General features: G+C 43.4%; 1 protein-coding gene across 5 annotated transcripts in view; it reads right to left on the bottom strand.

Annotated features, from left to right (window-relative positions):
* Window positions 1-3845: 3845 nt before the first annotated feature.
* Window positions 3846-21601, bottom strand: part of LOC111967337 (fibroblast growth factor receptor-like 1) — a 182173-nt gene continuing 164417 nt past the window's right edge. For all 5 annotated transcript variants that reach the window (XM_070444719.1, XM_070444718.1, XM_070444716.1 and 2 more), the window contains 4 exons: window positions 6669-6761; window positions 6298-6576; window positions 5784-6137; window positions 3846-5638 (listed from right to left, as the gene is read on the bottom strand). In XM_070444719.1, the coding sequence (XP_070300820.1) occupies window positions 5247-5638; window positions 5784-6137; window positions 6298-6576; window positions 6669-6761 (1118 nt within the window). In that variant the 3' untranslated portion in view covers window positions 3846-5246. The remainder of the gene's footprint in view (window positions 5639-5783; window positions 6138-6297; window positions 6577-6668; window positions 6762-21601) is intronic.

The raw sequence follows: 21601 nt of genomic DNA, 5'->3' as shown, positions 1-21601 counted from the left end.
CCCAACCCTTGTCTAGGGGCTTGGACCGGGCCCCTCTGTCTCCAAGAGATCCGATAAACATAGAATATGAAAGATGAATTCGGACCTCGATTTCTGAGCTCAAAGATTGTCTACTATATTGACAAGATAGTCAAGTGACAACTCTAACAGCGGAAATACATGTCCTCAAAGATGGAAGGCAGTTTTCTTATTTCTTCTTCAATGGCTGATCGCGTCCAACTCATAGGAATCGCCACCCAGTTGACTACTTTAAAATGGTGGAAGCCATTTCAGTCCTCTAGRCACAACTCAGATATAAAGTCATATTTTTCAAAGTTGTCGAAATGCCACGTGACTCACTTATATCATTGAATTCGTAAAAAGTTATATTATATCAAATAAGCCTCGTATAGAAAATTAGCAATTACATTTTTTGTTAACCAAATTTGACACTCGTTGACCTCCATACAAAAAAAACGCCCTTATTATCTCCATGCTGGCATAAATCATAGGTCACAGACGCTGAGACGCCATAGTTGCGTTCGTAACCAAGTGGAGGTGGGAATTTACCATTTGTAAAGACGTATATACCAGTTGGACGCATTCAAGTGCTTTGAACTCGTTGAAACGCTAATTGGCTAATGGCCAACAAGCTGTGTAAACCATAAACTAAAAGTACAGCTATCATGCTTGTGAACAAATTATAGTGTTCAAAGACAATATTAATAGATTACTTTTTATAAATAATGTTTTGTTGCATTTCACTGCCGAAAAGGCTGGTATCGGGGAAATTATTTTAGTATGTCACGTCAGCATGTGGGAGAAGTGGGAGCTCAGAACGATAGATGAGTTCTCACTAGTAATTAGCAGTTGGAGGGCCGTTCAAGTGCATTTTTACCAGTATTATGTGGTAAATTCCACATCCCACTTGATCATGAACGCACCTCACGCTGATCTCCAGGGAGGAGTCACGAGAAGGGGTTACAAAACGCCAAATAAAACGAAACGCTAAGGAACAGAGCTATTCGAGGTTGACGGGCTAGCAGGCCGTTTGAAGGAAAGATGTCGGAAATKGATGCTGATTTCGAATTGAGCAGCGCGTCGAGTAAATTTGGTGAAGACCAATGTTTTGAATGGACAACATTAGTATCCAAAAAATTGAAATAGTCAAAAATTGTAGTGGAGGATAAGTGTGTAAGTGATAATGATTCGCTTCTTGTTGGGATGTGTTGGTTGAGTAAGGATGTATATGTGGGAAACCCGTTTCAGGTGTCAAATTGTTAAATAAGTATGTGCTTGGAAAAATGGAGTCTGTCAGAGTGACCAGGAGTGGTCTTATTTTGATTAATTGTATTTCTGTTTCTGAAGAGAAGAAGAAGATTGCAGTGGGCCTCAAAAGAATCCTAACAACAGAAGTTTTGTGGAATAGAGCACCTGTCAAGGAGTAATTTCAGGGGTGACGATGGATATTCAGGTTGAATACCTGAAGAGAATTTCTGGTGTGGTTTGTGCCCGGCGTCTGACCTACTGGGTGAATGGAGAAAAATAAGATAGTCAGTTGGTGTTGTTTTTTGATAAAGAGCAAATACCTACTCATGTGAAGCTTGGATACGTAAGATACACTGTTAAGAGCTTTCGTCCCCAAACCACTGCAGAAGAATTGTAAGGGATTTGATCATGATCCTGAGTTAGAGCCCTGTAAGTGTGAAGGAAATTGAGTTGGCAAAAGTAAGAGCAGTCAATCGAATCTCCTATGTGAAGGCGATTAAAATAATTGAGAAAACAAGTGGTGCTAGTGAAGAGATGGTAGTGGATACACCACAGCTTGTAGTAAATGTTTGCTGCCAGACAAAATATGTGTGTTAAAAAGGCGGATTTTGTTGCGTTCGTTGCCACAGTTGTAAACTGTACAGCACAAGTCTCAAAGAAGTCGAAAAAACTGGACATTATTGTGGCTGAGGCAGAAAAGTTTTTGGGACTAAAGGATTTTACATCGGAAGTCTTGCGAGAGGTACTGGCGCCGGAAGACCCGACCTCCCAGATTCCCCTTGAGCCAGTGTAGGGATCAGATCTGTTTTATGTTTTTTTTTTTTAAGAAAAGCTGTTTGATTTAGTTTATACATTTTTTTATAGTTTGGTAGCTGTTTTAGTATTTAGTTCCATTTTGGGAAATCCTGTTTACATCCTGCACAGTAGGTTGCGGAATGCACATAAAATTGTGCGATCGGCAAAATACCGCAGAAGAAGAAGGCGAACATGCTGGAATTAGGATGCTCGGTAGTGAATGGCAGAAAACGTATAACGCCACTGGGGAGTGTTGATGTTCCTTGTTATTATGTAAGATGTTGTAATAGTGTAAAACACAGAAATATCACATCGAGATTTTAAATTAGAACTTGTGCATTCACAACACTGCAATCATATCAGGGAATATAGATGTATCATGTGCATTTGAAATGTTGTTGGTTGTTTTTCTGTTCAACACTCTTAGAACAGATGTGTTAAAAACAAGTTGTTATTTTTTTAACACAGTGGTCCCCGGGTACTTGGCCAATCTACAGGGGGTACTTGAGAAGACTCATGGGACCATAGGCCTCAGTGGAGGCTGGTGGGAGGAACTATAGGACGACAGGCTCATTGTAATGGCTGGAATGGAATAAATGTATGGTTTCCATGTGTTTGATAGCCTTCCATTAATTACACTCCAGCCATTACAATGAGTCCGCCCTCCCACAAGCAAATGGTAAAATGCACATGAGGGGGTACTTCAGGGGTACTCCGGGCAGAGCAAAATTCAGTCGGTGGTACATTAACTAAAAAAAGTTTTGAACCACTGTTTTAATACATCTGTGTGTCTAATTAGGAACAATCATTGTGTTGGCACATTTAACACATCATTTGTTAACACAACAGGAGAAGATCTCAAATGCAATCACTTCTCGTCTCCTGTCTCAAAACGCACTGGAGGACAGGGTCAGAGGGGCGGGACCTCTGGCTTTCTCATCCAATGGGTTTTGAGAGAGGACGAGCGGAGTATGCAGTTGAGATCTTCCCGGGGTGTCATCCCTAACTAGAAACGGGTGAGTCAAAAGATTGCTGTGTCTACAAAGGCAGGCAAAATCTAATATTTTTCCACCGGTTGGTCTTTTGACCAATCACATCAGATATTTTCACATCAGATCTTTTACAGAGCTGATCTGATTTGTCAAAATACCAATTAGTGAAACAAAGATCAGAATTGGGCTGTGTAAACAGCTGATTCTTCACATATTGCATTATATTCCACTTAACAATTCTGTAAATGGGAAAGACGTGTAGAAAAACAGTAGCCATTTGTTCAATTAATACAGTGCTCTATATACCAAACTTTTACATTGAACACATTTTTGTACATGCAAAAGATCATTCTTGAAACATCTCAAACAAGTTATTTATTACATGTCAGCCAGTCAGATATGCAGTCCAGATTGACCAACTCAGACAATTTTGGACCTGAGATACAGAAGAACGGACGTTTTCAGCATTTAACAAATTCATTGCAGGAACTGACACAAAATGTTGAGAAATCATTACACATAAATTGTTGTTCAACAACACATATTTTCTAAGAATGAAGCTATGGCGCTAAAATGCCACTAGATGGCATAACAAACACATTCTCAACACAATTTGAGTATTTTACATGGTAAGAAACAGCTAAACTCCCTGGCCTTTTAATGGTAAATAGATATTTTGATGCAATATGTTACTCTGTTAATCCTCTTAAGATAATGTTTTGTGAGCATTTTGTTTTCTGAGAGAAACATTTCACAAATAAAATGTTTTAATTGAAATGCATTTTGCAAACAACACGAAACAGTAAAAAGTATTTTAAAAAACAATTTATTACAAAAATATTATTGTACAGTACTAAATGTACATGAGCACCAGAGGTGAGTTTGCAGCATGCAATGTTTCACAGAGGAATTGCATAAGATTAACATGGCAATTCTAAACCACATTTTCTTTGTAATCATTATCTTATATACAGTATACATATGGTCAGATTCTTAATTAAATATGAGACAACTAGGCAAGCATAAWGTTGTAATTCAACTGAACAATACAATCAACACTTGTCATTTTCACTAAATGACCCATAGGTCAATCCAATCTGGAATAATGGTGGTTACCAAAAGAAAAATAGAAGAATAAAGTAAAAACAACTAAATAGCTTTTTGGTGAGTTTTAAAAACCAATAGACACAGGTACAATACTCATCCTCATGTACCTTATATAAAAATATACCTCACAAGAAATGTAAGTAAAATACACATCTATAGCGCTGTAAAATAATTTGGCATCTTACACATAGGGTGAATAATACTACTCCTAATAATACTGATTTTTTTAGTTGGATACATATTATACAATATCTGAATACAAAAATAAAAAAGCCCTCATCACCAAATCCATCTAATTTCCCTGATGAATTGTACTTCCCTACATGAAACAATAATACCACCTAATCAGAACCGAGAACAGCACAGTTTGTGCTGCTATAATGAGAATAGAAAAGCTTTCACATTTGTAAACATTTTGTTGAGATTTTAATTTGTCAGAGTTACATTTTCCAATTTACACAAACTTAAAAGTTTCTTATATTACTTAATGCTTTGGGAGTTTGGATACCGGTACATGTTTAGATGAGTGTTAAAAAATAGTRATACAATTGTACATTCCAGAGTTGGGATTAATTCTATTAGAAATGTTCATTTGTGTAAATTGGAATACCTTTAATCAAATTTCAGTTGACCTAAATTGAACCTAAACCTGGTAATTTCTCCTATTAACTAATTCATGATTTATCCAGGGCTACATGCATCCAAAGACATCTAAATCTTTTTTGTAAGTAATTTTCATCCTTTAAAATACAATTAGASTTTGCTCTTGGTTGACTAGTATAAAAAAACATAATAAAGAAATGACTCTAGCACACATGTGAGAGGGTATTTCTCGCCCTGAGACTTCTCAATGAAGCTGTATTTCTACAAATAGAAATAGTCTTAGTAATATGCGTATCCCAGGTAAAGGTTTTGACACTGTATGGTGTTTTAGCACTGCTTATCATGGGAGGTGTAGTTCATATGAACTACACCTCCCATGATATGAACTACAAGCCTTTCCTTGTTTCCATCTACCTTGCTCATAGTCCATTGTTGGGTGAGAATAGCAGCAGTGGCTAGGAAACAAGGCCGTAGGTGTGTTGTGGGATGAGAGGGGGCTGGTTAGCACTGGTAGTGGAAATGCTGGTGTTGATGGACCTTACCATCCAAGTGTGTGTGCGAGTGCATGTCTGTGTAAACGTTGGAGTAAATCTTAGGGGGCCCACTAAGGACAGGGGYTCCCAGGCCCACCAGTCTATGGCTGGGGTAGTCAGGGCTATTCAGGGTATTACAGGGGGTGTTGGTGCTGGGCTCTTTGTCCGAGATGTGTTGGTCTCGGTGGGCTATGGTCATGGGGCGGGGGGGCAAGGTGTTGTGGCGTCGGCGGCTGTGGCACAGCCAGAGTACAATGGTGCCTACGATGAGGAGGGCTGCTGCAGGGATGCCAATAATCAGAGGCCAGGGCAGGCCGGAGCTCAGGTGTGGAGGAGTCACTGTGTTCTCCACCTGAGGGTCTGGACACACAACAGTGGAKAGATCAGTGAGCTCTACAGATCTAAGCTTTCTGAAGTGTTATAAGACAAGATATAACAAGAATAACCCACTGCCATTCCATCCCAGTAAAGTCCCATTCTACAGTTAGTGAATGGCTGTACTCACCTGGCAGCACGGTGAGATAAGCACTGCGGAAGCTGTAACCCATTGTGTTAGCTCCCAGGCAAATGTACATCCCAGCATCCCCATCATGGGCCTTGATGATAGCCAGCTTGTTGAGGTAGGAGCCGTCAGGCCGGGACCACACGTCCCCTGTGGGCAGAACCACAAAATGCTGCCCTCCGACTTCCAGGGTGGAGTTATAGCGGTCCTCTGTGCCTGGGTCAACCCTCTTCAGCCACTGGACCACAGGCTTCACGTCACTGTGGACCTTACACTGGAAGGAGGCGGTGCCACCATACTCCACAGTGGTGTTGACCGGGTGGGTGCCGGTCAGAACAGGCTTGCAGTGAGAGCGCTCTGTAGGGAGATGGACAGGATTCATAAGCATGTGAATCATAATGACAACATACTCAGCACAATTACCTTGGCAACGTAAGAGAGGCCTGGGGTATAAATACAACTGGAGTGTGCTGTAAAGTGATTTGTGGTGTTGGCCAGTGCAGGGACCCATCCTTACCGATGACATCCAGCTTGTAGGTGGCGTTGATGTGCCCGGCTGGGTTGGAGACATGGCAGGTGTACTTGGCACTGTCCTGGGGTTGCAGGTTCTTTAGGGTGAGGGTCCACTGGGGGCGCTTGCCCTGGCGCGGGGGTGGCAGCGGGGTCTGGTCCTTCCACCAGGTGATGACGGGAGGAGGGGTGCCGCTGGCCTGGCACTTGAACCTCACTGAGCTGCCCACCGGCTTGTACAGCACCCGCCTGCGCATCTTAGTGGGCTGACTAAACCGAGGCTTTACTGCAGAGAAGATACATCATGAAGGTTAACACAGACTTCAATAACATTCCGCAGGACTATAATGTAGTGAAGGGAAGCAGTCGGGTACTCACCCCAGGGCTCTCCTGTAGGGTCAAGCTGGGTGAGCTCAGCATTGGGTTCCACTATGGCAGGTGGAGCGTCTGTCTGGCTCGCTGCTGTGTCATCTGAAAAACAGTCAGTCAGTCATTGACTGAGGGTTAGCCTCTGTGACTTACACCCATGTATGGAGTATGAAGATCATTTCATAGCAAAAGAAAGGGCTTATAACATCCATAGGACTATTAATTCCCATTCTGAATAAATCTGATCGTAGGACTGTGGAAGACAGAACACATTACTCTAGTATCTAAAAAACATCAAAGTTGGGTGTTTATGTAGTCTTAAAAAAAAAAATATTGCTGAAAAATAATCTACTTGTCACTACAGAGGAAACAAAGCCAATATAAAACCAATGGGTCAAAGAGGAGAGTTCTCCTACCCCCTGCCATTACCACAACGTATCCTTCAGATATTGCCACATAAATCTAGTGGTCAGTTATTGTTTCAGTGAGGTGAGCTATTTCATCTAGGACCCAAGTACTAATGTCTGCAAATGGCGTCGCATAAATCACATGGGGTCTAAGGATGAGTGCAAACTGCTGGAGAATCTCTGATATATTTGCCTTGCTTTGAGCTCCAACCGGATCAAATCAAAGTTTAGTGGTCGCGTACACAGATTTGCAGATGTTATCGCAGGTGCAGCAAAATGCTTGTGTTTCTAGCTCCAACAGTGCAGTAATATCTAACAATAAAAACCAAAAATACACACAATTCAGAAAAATCTAAATTAAGAAATATCAGAATGAGCAATGTCAGAGACTGGAATATGCATGTATGTATGTGTAAAGACAGTATATGAATAGAAAAGGTGTATACAGGAGTAAGTAATATAGGATGGTGTGTATAGACAGTATATGAATAGAAAAGGTGTATACAGCAGTAGTTATATAGGATGGTGTTTCGACAGTATATGAATAGAAAAGGTGTATACAGCAGTAGTTATATAGGATGGTGTGTATAGACAGTATATTAATAGAAATGTGTATACAGCAGTAAGTAATATAGGATGGTGTGTATAGACAGTTATGAATAGAAAAGGTGTATACAGCAGTAGTTATATAGGATGGTGTGTATAGACAGTATATGAATAGAAAAGGTGTATACAGCAGTGTATATATAGGATGGTGTGTATAGACAGTATATGAATAGAAAATGTGTATACAGCAGTAAGTAATATAGGATGGTGTGTATAGACAGTATATGAATAGAAAAGGTGTGTACAAGTAAGTAAGTATTAGGATGGTGTGTATAGACAGTATATGAATAGAAAAGTGTATACACAGCAGTATTATATAGGATGGTGTGTATAGACAGTATATGAATAAAAAGGTGTGTACAGCAGTAGTTATGTAGGATGAGCCATGACTAGAATACAGTATATACATATGAAGTGGATAAAACAGTATGTAATAATTAAAGTGACCAGTGTTCAGGACCGCTCTGTGTGAAACAGGATGAATAATTCTGCTTGGAGATCAGTGGAGTGTGAGGTGTCTAAATGACCGTGTGTTTGGCTTTCAGAGCGTATGAAGTTCTACAGCTCTATAGGAATGATAAGCAGGCAAAACTGGTATTATTCTAACTGGCTATGTGAGGCAGGGGTGAGCAAACAGTGCCATATTGTTGCTTCTCTCAAGTTTCCGCAATGTTTAAAACAAGACAGCGTGTTGACGTAACCCTGAGCAGGAAACCAATTAACTGCCTTTAACCTAAACTGCGCAGGCAGGCAGTCAAACGGACAAGGCTGAGAGAGAGCGCTGCTTTGTTTGGGCCGACCCTCTGGCACGACCCACAGGAATACACAGTGAACCTATTCTAACCCAGAGTCCACTGCGGACTGGGCTAACACACACATACAGTGCATTCGGAAAGTATTCAGAACCCTTGACTTTTTCCACATTTTGTTACATTACAGCCTTAGTCTAAAATGTATTAAATATTTTTTCCCTCATCAATCTACACACAATACCCCATAATGACAAAAGCAAAAACAGGTGTAGATTTTTTTGCAAATGTATTAATAAAAAAACAAACGTAAATGTTAAAATTACCTAAGTATTCAGACTCTTTAACTGGTACTTTGTTGAAGCACCTTTGGCAGCAATTACAGTCCCGAGTCTTCTTGGGTATGATTCTACAAGCTTGGCAGACCTGTGTATTTAGGAGTTTCTCCCATTCTTCTCTGCAGATCCTCTCAAGCTCTGTCAGGTTGGATGGGGAGCGTCGCTGCACAGCTATTTTCAGGTCTCTCCAGAGATTTTTGGGTTCAAGTCCGGGCTCTGGCTAGGCCACTCAAGGACATTCAGAGACTTGTCCCGAAGCCACTCCTGCGTTGTCTTGGCTGTGTGCTTAGTGTCATTGTCCTTTTGAAGGTGAACATTCGCCCCAGTCTGAGGTCCTGAGCGCCCTGGAGCAGGTTTTCATCAAGGATCTCTCTGTACTTTGCTCCATTCATCTTTCCCTCGATCCTGACTAGTCTCCCAGTCCCTGCTGCTGAAAACCATTCCCACTTCATGATGCTGCCACCACCATGCTTCACCGTAGGGATGATATTGGCCAGGTGATGAGCAGTGCCTGGATTCCTCCAGATGTGACGCTTGGCATTCAGGCCAAAGAGTTCAATCGGACTAGATAATCTTGTTTCTCATAGTCTGAGAGTCTTTAGGTACCTTTTGGCAAACTCCAAGCGGGCTGTCATGTGCCTTCTACTGAGGAGTGGCTTACATCTGGCCACTCTACCATAAAGACATGATTGGTGGAGTGCTGCAGAGATGGTTGTCCTTCTGGAAGGTTCAGTCAGAGTGACCATCGGGTTCTTGGTCACCTCCCTGACCAAGGCTCTTCTCCCCCGATTGCTCAGTTTGGCCAGACAGCCAGCTCTAGGAAGAGTCTTGGTGGTTCCAAACTTCTTCCATTTAAAAATTATGGAGGTCACTGTTTTCTTGGAGACCTTCTATACTGCAGAAATGTTTTGGTACCCTTCCCCAGTTCTGTGCCTCGACACAATCCTGTCTCTGAGCTCTACGGTCAATTCCTTTGACCTCATGGCTTGGTTTTTGCTCTGACATGCACTGTCAACTGAGGGACCTTATATAGACAAGTGTGTGCCTTTCCAAATCATGTGCAATCAATTGAATTTACCACAGGTGGACTCCAATAAAGTTGTAGAAACATCTCAAGGATGATCAATGGAAACAGGATGCACCTGATCTCAATTTCGAGTCTCATAGCAAAGGGTCTGAATACTTATGTAAATAAGGTATTTGTTTTTCAAACATTTCTAAAAATCAGTTTTCGCTTTGTCATGGAGTATTGTGTGTAGATTGAGTAAAATAATTATTCAATACATTTTAGAATAAGGATGTAAAGTAACAAAATGTGGAAAAAGTCAAGGGGTCTGACCACTTTCTGAATGCACTGTATATACTGTAAACATACACACACACTTACTAACCAACCGTGTTTTGATTAACCTCGTGTCAACAACTGTGTGTGGTACGCAGGCAATAATGATTCACACGTTAAAACATTCACAGATGAATTGTAACAACTCCTTATTGTGACAACGGAGTCTGTGTAAAATAACATACCGGATCTATTTACATTTGAAATAGGAACATTGAGTTTTTATCTGTAAATGATCAATAGTGAGATTTACTCCTGAACACCTCATCAAATGGCTACCCAGACTATTTGCATTCCCCCTCTTTTACAGCATTGCTACTTTCTGTTGTTATCATCTATGCATAGTCACTTTAATAACTACCTACATGTACATATTACCTTAACTAACTCTGTACCGGTACCCCCCTGTATATAGTCTCGCTATTGTTATTTTACTGCTGCTCTTTAATTACTTGTTACTTTATTTCTTATTCGTATTTTTWTTWWWTTTTTTTAACTGCATCGTTGGTTAGGGGCTCGTAAGTAAGCATTTCACTGTAAGGTCTACACCACGCACGTGACTAATACAATACAATTTGATTTGAGATGTAAAAGTTTCCTAGCAGCACTGAACACCACAGAGTAGAGACTAAGCTGATTGTCCACTCTGTCTGCTCTACATAGCATCAACATCCCTGTTGTCTGATGGAACCTCAGGTCACCAGGTGTGGAGGGTCAGGTCAGGTGTGTGTCAGGTCCTTTGTCCTGATTTCATCCCACTGTTCTGGTCCAGAGGGCCTTACTACAGCGCGAAGGCCACACCCTGCTTCTCAACACAGTGTAGTGAGGCACAGGAGAGTCCRGAGAGCCCAAAGCCAGCACCAAGTGTTTTTTCTAGCCCAGCCCCCATTGTTACTATTGGCCCAGGGCTCTGGGAGAGTAAGCCTGGGTATAGTAACGGTTCCATTGGCACGGGAGAGGGGGCTATTCAGCAGCACTGAGGTGGAATTAGGGGGGCATTATCTTGTCTAAAGAGGTTTCAGCCAGGGCTCATTCCTTCACTCTGCGCTAATGTATGGGGATGTTATCCCTAAACAGGTGCGGAGGGAGAGAACAGGTTTTCCCTGATCATTGGACCTTTTCCTTTTCCTAAGGTTTGGATTTATTTTCTTCTAATACTATGTTTATACATTCAATACATTTGATGTCATCTGTGACCAGTTTAAATGACTAGTTGAAGTTTTTAGTGAGTGGTGGAAAAAGATTGTCTAGGTGAAGAAAGTACGTCAGGTAGGCAGCCGTCAGGAGCATGGCCTGACAYGATGACGGAGGCACAGCACGGCTGAGCAGACAGCTCCAGCTCTGGCTCCTGTGTGTAGTGGAGAGGAAAGTGGTGCTGGACTGCTGTAGCGCTAGGCTGGGGGACAGGGGGCCCCTTTTCCTCTGCTCCAGTCCCACAGAGCACACACACAGACGGCCAGAGAGGGGCAGGGGGAAGGTAGAGGGCGGAGGTAAGGGTGGAGACGGTAGGTCTGGGGGAGCTCTAACCCTACAGCTTTCCTTACAAACACTCTTCATGTGGAGGCTGTGTTTATAAGGTCCCATATTATTTTTTCCTACTGGGAAAACTTTTTGGGCCTCCCCCTCAAAAAGCCTCATTCTCCATTCATACCGGGTACCTGTGTTCAAACACGTGCCACTGTGTCTGCCATGGAGCAAAAAGCCAAAATAACAGTCTTTAATAAAAAATTAAAATCTCTGACTGATGAAAATAATGGAAAGATGAGTTGTTCTTTTTATGTTAGAAAACATAGAATAGAGTATTATGTGGTAATTCCATTCCGTGATGGTGGTCCACTGTTACCAAAACAATACTGTTCATGAAGAGATAATGAAGCAGAGCTATTTTACCTTCCTCTCACAGKTCATAAGATTTGAGCAGTGATATGGACCTGAATGACATATGAGTTCTACTTGAGCAAAGAAATTCACAGACGAGAAGATAATCATAGAACTTGACATGTCAAGAAAGTCAGAAGGAGTTCGTAAGTTCAGAAGATGAGGTTCATTTTAAAATAGACTAAAGCTTTTTGTTCAATGTRTGACTATCAAGTTAATCATTTATCAAGACCCCATTACAAATCTCATGGAGCCATGTTTCTCACAACGTGAAATTGATGTATGCCTGCCTGCCGATAGCTAATTACAGCAGTGACTGAGTGTCTGTTGTACCTCACGTTAATTGAAGCCAGAGAGAGGCAAGCAGGCAGGATGGCAGTCAGGCAAATTAGAGAGCGTTGTCGTCAGCGTCCCTCCACACAGCATGAGAGACAGAGGGGAAGCTAGCGCTGCGCTGGAGGAAATGCTAATTAGAAGTCTCCTGGTATCTTTTATAGAGCCATAAGCGGTTTACAGCAACAGGCGCATGGTGACTCCAGAGGAAATTACCCCCAGCATTTTCTTTTCTTCTCTGTTGTGCTTGGCTGTGAGGGGCGAGGCAGGGTGTGGCGGGGGGAGGAAGGGTGGGTGGGCAGGCCCCGGTGCATCATGCCTGCTGAGGAGGGCCYAGCCCAATCCTCTAGTCAGTCAGCTACCTGCTGGCCACTCCAAGGAGCCTCTGGATGAAAGCTACTTTAATGTGGTGAACTGGTCAAGGGGGCTAATTTGCATCCTTTCAGTTGGATCAAACCCCTGTTTCTACCAGCAGCCTAGCGGAGGCTGGCAGGGTTCTGTTGGGTCATGGAGGGCCTAGCTAGCCACACAGGGCCTGGGGGGAGTGGGGGATTATTTAGGATAACATTGTTCTGAGCTGTTCTCACTAACATTACGTGAGAATAGACGAGCATAATGGTGTCTTTGGTACGGATAGCATATTAATTATAGTACAATGACAATTCCATCACCCCCTTGTATTGTTATTATAATGTAGTCATGTTTAGAAGATGACTTAATGCTAACCCTGACGCTAACCTTGACCATGACACGTTCTGGCTCCCAGCCAAACCCTCTCCTCAACTAACTATAACCTTTAACATATTTCCATATTTAACTTCACCCACATCCTGGCACTATCTTTAACCCCAACCTCCTCTTGCCCTAGGTATCAAAGTCTAGACAGAACTGACTCCCTCACTGCTTGTCCTACTACTTACAACGGACAACTCCTTCTCTGTGTCTCTCCTTGTTCAGCTTCATTTCATCTGAGACCAGAATGGATTCAATTCCATTAAACATCCTTTCATCTTTCTGTCTTTCATCCACTACTCACTAGCATGGATTCATGTGTCCATATGTGCTTGTGCTTTGAACTTGCTGCAACATATTTGACTACAATGAATGAGGACAAAAACAAACATGTCCTAGGACGCACGGGTGGGTCGGGTCGCGGAGTTCTGTGGTTCTGTGTCACAAAAGCATTCATCAGAATTAGAAATTAGATCATTGTCACGTCGGTGAAAACGTGATCAAAAGGGACGACTCTCTCCCTCACATGCATATTTCACTGTTCAGAAGTGTTAATGTGTCATCTCCAGTGTCAACTGTAGCACTGTAAACACTACTCACGCTACTCACTGTCAACAGCTTTTCGTCTCTCAACATGTTAGACTCACAAACCTTACCTCACCAATAGTTCACGGGCCATCAGAGAGACAAGAAACTGTGAGCTGTCTGAAAAATAAGTGTCAATCATTGTCCCTCAAGGCAACAGATAGGAGYTTGTGGTGGTAACTGTTGAGGCACTCTATTTCCAGGAGTATTATGAGTTTGGTGGCGGGAGGAGGAAACTGGGAGAGGAGTGTTCAGTTTTCACCACACGAGTCATGTATTAACACTGGTGGCAACTAACCCCCACTCGTTCCTTAACATGGCACAATCCAAAGTGTGCCTGCACTTCTGACTAACTCCCCTGTGGCCGCAGCAGTGGTCTAGAGCTGGGCCTGCCATTGTAATTTCGATACAATTATCCATTTAGGTGTGGGAGGCGTGGGCTAAACTGCAACACATGTACCTCACAGCGGCAAACAAAGAACAAAAGGTCTGGGGCTGGAGCTGCTCCACCAGGCCCTCTAGAAAACCTTCAGCCCTAACTCACCGACCAACCATCAGACTGTGCCCGCCTCTCGTCTGACCACGGTCTCACAGTCTCCACCATAACGACAGACAGACAGTGGGGTGGGTGTCCGGGGACGCCGCTGTGAGCGCTGCTATAGGTGTGTTGCTGGGAAGCCAAGCAGAGAAGGAAGCCAAGCAGAGAGAACTCTCTAAGGAAAGAATGTCTGTCTCTCTCCTACCCTGTGTGGTTGTTCAGAGTCAACATTGACACAGGGCATATATAGAACAGCAAGGTCATGCAAGCCAAGTAGACTCACCTGCCTAGTATCGATCTATACATGACTGATCTTCTATTTTTGTTCCAGTATCAGTTCTGGGTCTGGTAGTGTAACGGCTGTCTAATTCCTCCTCCTCGGATGAGGAGAAGGAGTAAGGGTCGGACCAAAACGCAGAGTTGTTAGTGCTCATATTGATTTAATCAAAACGAAACTGAACACTTACAAATACAAAAAAAAMAACAAACGTGACAAAACCGAAAACAGTCCCGTGTGGCACGAACACTGACACGAGATACAAACACCCACAAAACACAAGTGAAACCCCGGCTGCCTTAGTATGATTCTCAATCAGGGACAACGATTGACAGCTGCCTCTGATTGAGAATCATACCAGGCCGAACACAAAATCCCAACATAGAAAATCACACATAGACAAACCCACCCAACTCACGCCCTGACCAACTAAATAAATACAAGACAAAAGAAAACAGGTCAGGAACGTGACAGGTAGACTTCCTTTGCCTCTTGTATTGGCATGGTTTGTGACCCAGAAAAGGGGCAATAACTATTACTGACTCCATCCCTTATGTACAACTGTTGAAGGAGAGCTACAGTCCTTTCCTTCTGAATTCCCAAGCGAAGCACTAGTGCTGCGCATTAACAATGTTGACTGCATGCGGCCTGGCCCTAAAASAGCAGAGTTACACAGCTGGGAAATGGTAGGGCTAGAGCCAGGGATATATACAGCCAGGCCCTTGGGCAGCAGTAATGGTGGTGTAGATGTGAGCCGTTGGAGCCCAGTGTGTGGGACACTGGGGATTAGGGGTGGGCTCACCAGAGGTCAAGGGTCAAGGTGTTACCTCTCCTGAACTCTGACAGCTTCCAAATGTTTCATCCCCTGACAAAAKAACTTGTACTGCCGTGGAGGTGAAAAGAGGGAGACATTTTAAAGCCTTGTTTTGGCAGCAGCACATAAAGCAGCAGTACTCACCCAGCAGTGTGAGATTACAACCTGTGTTTATGATGTCGCCTCTCAGAATAGTATTGACGTATACACTGACTCTGTGACTGGGTTCATCAGGAAGTGCATAGAGGATGTTGATCCCACTGTGACAATTAGAACTTATCCAATCCAAAAACGTGGATAGATGGCAACGTTCTCGCAAATCTGAAAGTGCGAACCACCGTATTTAACCATGGCAAGGTGACTGGGAACATGGACATGTACAACCAGACCAGCTATGACCTCCGTGAGGCAATCGAAGAGGCAAAATGACAAGGGACAAAGTTAAGTCGCAATGCGTATGTGGCAGGAACTCCAGACAATCACGGATTATAAAGGGAAAGCCAGCCACATCACGGACACCGACGCCTTGCTCCAGGATGAGCTAAACACCTTCTTCGCCTACTTCAACAAAACATYGAGCCGCCGACGCAGGCCCCGACGCTCATGAGGACTGTGTGCTCTCGTTCTCCGTGGCCGACGTAAGTAATTTAAGCGTCCCAAGCCACATCCTCAGAGCATGTGCAGACCAGCTGACTGGAGTGTTTACGGACATATTCAATCTCTCCCTATTGCAGTCTGTTGTTCCCACTTGCTTCAAGATGTCCACAATTGTTCCTGAACCCAAGAAAGTGCAGGTAACTGAACTAAATTACTATCGGCTCATAGCATTTACTTGAGGCATTTTGAGAGGCTAGTTAAGGACCATATCACCTCTATACCTGACACCCTAGACCTACTACAATTCGCATATCGCCCCAACAGATCCACGGACTACGCAATCGCCATTACACTGCACAATGGCCTATTTCCACCTAGACAAGATAAATACCTATGCTCAGCCTTCAACACCATAGTGCCCTCCAAGCTCATCACCAAGCTCAGGGCCCTGGGTCTGAACCTCTCCCTGTGCAACTGGGTCCTGGTGGACCGACCACAACTGGTGAAGGTAGGCAACAACACCTCCACCACGCTGATCCACAACACGGGGGGCCCACAGGGGTGCGTGCTCAGCCTCCTCCTGTACTCCATGTTCACCCATGACTGCGTGGCCATGCACGTCTCCAACTCAATCATCAAGTTTTCAGATGACACAACAGTGATAAGCCAGATTACCAACAACAATGAGCCCTGGCGGAGTGGTGCCAGGAAAATAACCTCTCCCTCAACGTCAACAAAACGAAGGAGCTGATCGTGGACTACAGGAGACAGCAGAGGGAGCACGCTCCCATCCACATCGTAGTTCCTCAGCGTACACATCACTGACAAACTGAAATGGTCCACCCACACAGACAGTGTGGTGAAGAAGGTGCAACCGTACCTCTTCAACCTCAGGAGGCTGAATAAATTTGGTTTGGCCCCCTAAGACCCTCACACACTTCAACAGATGCACCATTGAGAGCATCCTGTCCGGTTGTATCACCCCCTGGTAAGGCAATTGAACCGTCCGCAACCGCATGGCTCTCCAAAGGGTGGTGCGGTCAGCCCAACGCATCATCAGGTGCCCACTGCCTGCCCTCCAGGACATCTACAGTTGTGGCCAAAAGTTGAGAATGACACAAATATTAATTTTCACAAAGTCTGCTGCCTCAGTTTGTATGATGGCAATTTGCATATACTCCAGAATGTTATGAAGAGTGATCAGATGAATTGCAATTAATTGCAAAGTCGCTCTTTGCCATGCAAATGAACTGAATCCCAAAAAACATTTCCACTGCATTTCAGCCCTGCCACAAAAAGACCAGCTGACATCATGTCAGTGATTCTCTCGTTAACACAGGTGTGAGTGTTGACGAGGACAAGGCTGGAGGTCACTCTGTCATGCTGATTGAGTTCGAATAACAGACTGGAAGCTTCAAAAGGAGGGTGGTGCTTGGAATCATTGCTCTTCCTCTGTCAACCACGGTTACCTGGAAGGAAACACGTGCCATCATCATTGCTTTGCACAAAAAGGGCTTCACAGGCAAGGATATTGCTGCCAGTAAGATTGCACCTAAATCAACCATTTATCGGATCATCAAGAACTTCAAGGAGAGCGGTTCAATTGTTGTGAAGAAGGCTTCAGGGCGCCCAAGAAAGTCCAGCAAGCGCCAGGACCGTCTCCTAAAGTTGATTCAGCTGTGGGATCGGGGCACACAGTACTGAGCTTGCTCAGGTAAATGGCAGCAGGCAGGTGTGAGTGCATCTGCACGCACAGTGAGCAAAGACTTTTTGGAGGATGGCCTGGTGTCAAGAAGGGCAGCAAAGTAGCCAAGCTTCTGCTCCGGAATAATATCATAAGGGAAGACTGATATTCGCAAAAGGTACAGGGATTGGACTGTTGATGATGGGGTAAAGTCATTTTCTCTGATGATATCCATTTCTGATGTTTGTGGCTCCGGAAAAAGCTTGTCCGGAGAAAAGACAAGGTGAGCGTACATAGTCCTGTGTAGCCCACAGTAAGCATGCCTGAGCCATTCTTGTGGGGTTGCTTCCTCAGGCAAGGGAGTGGGTCACTACATTCGTGCCATAAGAATCAGCCATGAATAGATGGTACAACACATCCTCCGGAGACTTGCATAAGGCAAAATGATTATAAGTGGCTCAGGGGACAAAAACATCGATATTTTGGTCATGGCAGGAAACTCCAACCTTAATCCATTGAGAACTGTGGTCAATCCTCAAGAGGCGGGGGACAACAAAAGCCACAATTCTTGACAAACTCTAAGGATTGATTACGGAAAGATGAGCTGCCATAGTAGATGGTGGCCCAGAAGTTTAATTGGACAGATGCAGGGCGGATTGCAGAGGTCTTGAAAAAGAAGGGTCAACACTGCAAATATTGACTCTTTGCATCAACTTCATGTAATTGTCAATAAAAGCCTTTGACACTTATGAAATGCTCGTAATTATACTTCAGTATTCCATAGTAACATCTGACAAAAATATCTAGACACTGAAGCAGCAAACTTTGTGGAAATTGATATTTGTGTCATTCTCAAAACTTTTGGCCATGACTGTACAGCACCCAGTGTTACAGGAAGGCCAAGAAGATCATCAAGGACCTCGTGGCAGAGCCAAGGCCTGTTCCCCCCGTTACCATCTAGAAGGCGGAGACCGTACAGTTGCATCACAGCTGGGACCGAGAGACTGAAAAWCAGCTCCTATATCCAGGCCATCAGACTGTTAAACAGTCATCACTAGCCGGCCTCCGCCCAGTACCCTGGCCGGAACTTAGTCACTGTTCTAGCCGGCTACCACCCGGTACTCTATCCTGCACCTTAGAGACTGCTGCCATATGTACACAGTCATTGAACACTTGTTACATACTGTTTTACCCATTGTATATGTATATACTGTATTCTAGTCATGGCTTATCCTATATAACTACTGCTGTACACACCTTTTATATTCATATAATGTCCATACTGTCTTTACACACCATTATATGTTGATATATTTATATTCTGGTCTCTGACATTGCTTGTTCTGATTTTTCTTAATAAAAAATGTTTTCAAAATATCTGGTTTATGTGTGTATTGTTTCTTTATTTTCTATTGTTAGGTATTACTACAATGTTGGAGCTAGAGACCCAAGCATTTCGCTGCACCTGCGATAATATCTGCAAATCTGTGTACACGGCCAATAAACTTTGATTTGAATAAAACATACCACGCAGTTGCAAAAACGTAAGTCAAGAGCACATCTAWTACCTATGGGGTAATTTTATCCTGCCACTATTGTGGGAAAAATATGTTTATAYTTATGTGTGTATGCAGACAAGCACACCAAAAAAAAGGACTTCAGTGAGAATTGTGTTTTAAGTGTTTAAGAAAAAGCTTTAAATGACTGCTACCTCAATCAGTGTATTGCAGGCTTGCAACGGTCATTAAATAAAAGGGATTGCAACTTGAGGTTAGACTTGCCTCTGTCTGTGCTTGCTCTGAGGAGGGTTTGATAACATTAGAGACAAGTTGATGATGACTCCAGGTGATATTGAATGTCACCGAATACCTCTGTGTTGACTACCAAAGTCTGTCTGGAGTTTCCCTGTCGTACTGCAGTCTGACATACAGTACCAATCAAAAGTTTGGACACACCTACTCATTCCAGGGTTTTTCTTTAATTTTACTAGGGATGCACGACATATCGGTGAACATATCGGAATTGGCCGATATTAGCTAAAAATGCCAACATCGGTATCGGCCGATGTCTAATTTAATGTTGATGTGCAAAACCGATGTCAAAGCTGACGTGCATACCTATATAACGTAGGTACATGACGTAATGGCGCCACGTACAATTTTGAGCAGTCAACAAGTCGAGCAGTCATTTGAAAGAGTAAGAACATTTCAGMGAGACAACTCAAAGGCAAAATCCATTAAAACCAAGATAATGGAATTCATTGCCCTTGACAATAAACCGTTCTGTCGTGGGTGATGTTGGCTTTTGCCGACTGGTTGAGCACGGTGCACACTACCAAGTGCGCTATTTTTCAGATGTTGCCCTACCGGAGTTACACAGTGATAGSTTCACGACATACAGTTGAAGTCGGAAGTTTACATACACTTAGGTTGGAGTCATTAAAACCCGTTTTTCAACCACTCCACAACTTTCTTGTTAACACACTATAGTTTTGGCAAGTCGGTGAGGACATCTACTTTGTGCATGCAATGAACAATATTTTTCCAACAATTGGGTTATACAGAAGATTATTTCACTGTATAATTCCATCTGTATCACTGTATACTATTCAGGGTGGAGTCAGAAAGTTTATATACACTAATGGTTGACTGTGTATCCTTAACAGTTGGAAAATTCCGGAAAAATAACGATGTCATGGGCTTTAGAAAGCTTTGATAGGCTAATGTACCTCAGTTGAGGTAATTCGAGGTGTATCCTGTGGATGTATTTTATGGTTATTTTTCTTATTTCTCTCTGTGCTTGTTGCATATGGGAAATTAAACGAAATCAGACTCTACAAGTCTTGGTTCACTTGGAAAATTTTCCAACCTGAAGGTACCACGGTCATTGTAAACAATAGTACGCAATATACACTGGGACCACGCAGCCGTCATACATCAAGGAAGGAGACGCGTTCTGGCTCCTAGAGATGATACGTACTTTGGTGCGAAATGTGAAATCAGTCCAGAACAACACCAAGGAATTGTTGAGATGCTGGAATAAACAGGTTACAAAAGGTATTATATCAAGTAAAACGAGTTCCATTCGACATAACCTGAGGCGCTCAGCCAAGGAAGGAAGCCATGGCTCCAAACCGCCATAAAAAGCCAACTAGTTTGCAACTGCCTGGGCACAGAAGGATCGTAAAGCATGGGGTGGCAAAAGCTCATGTTGTGGGGGTGCTTTGCGCAAGAGGGACTGGGTGCAGCTGTACGAAATAGATGGCATCAATGAGGCAGGAAGAATTGAGCAACATTCAAAAAGTCGGGAAAGGTAAAGCTGTCGAAATGGGAACATCCAAAAGTAAATGACCCCAAGATACTTCCAAAGTGTTGGCAAAATGGCCTTAAGGAAACAAAGTAAAGGTATTTGAATGGCCTATCACATCATCTGCAGGAGGAAATGGGCAAAATGTCCAACTTATGTGCGACGTTGTAGAAGGCTTACCGAAACGGTTTGAACCCAAGTTTAAACATTTAGGTGTAACGGATGTGAATGGCTAGCTAGTTAGGGGGAGCGCTACTAGCAATTTGAATCAGTTAGTCAATTGCTTGAGACTTAAGTAGGGTTGCCCTTGGTCTGCAAGGGCGTGGCCTTTTGTGAGAGCGTGGTAACGATGTTCGAGGGTTGACTGTTGTTCATGTGTGCAGAGGGTCCTGGTTGCTGCCCGATGGTTTGGGCGAGGGGAGGGTTAAAGTTTATACTGTTAGACTTGAATGCTGTTGACCCGGATTGGTTGCTGCGGAAAGGAGGAGGTTGGAAAGGGGGGGTGAGTGTAACGGATGTGAAATGGCTGAGCTAGTTAGCGGGTACGCGCTACTAGCATTTGAAATCCAGTTACGTCACTTGTCTGAGACTAAGTGGGTTGCCCTTGCTCTGCAAGGCCGTGGAGCGATGGGTAAACGGATCTTAGGGCCGTTGTTGATGTGTGCAGAGGGTCCTGGTTCGCGCCGTGTCAGGGGAGGGGGCGGTCTAAGTTATACTGTTACAAAGGATGCTACAAATACTATGAGCGTATGTTTA

This window comes from Salvelinus sp. IW2-2015, linkage group LG8 (assembly GCF_002910315.2).
Source record: "Salvelinus sp. IW2-2015 linkage group LG8, ASM291031v2, whole genome shotgun sequence".
Classification (NCBI taxonomy): domain Eukaryota; kingdom Metazoa; phylum Chordata; class Actinopteri; order Salmoniformes; family Salmonidae; genus Salvelinus; species Salvelinus sp. IW2-2015.
This window is presented reverse-complemented; position numbering and strand designations above follow the sequence as displayed.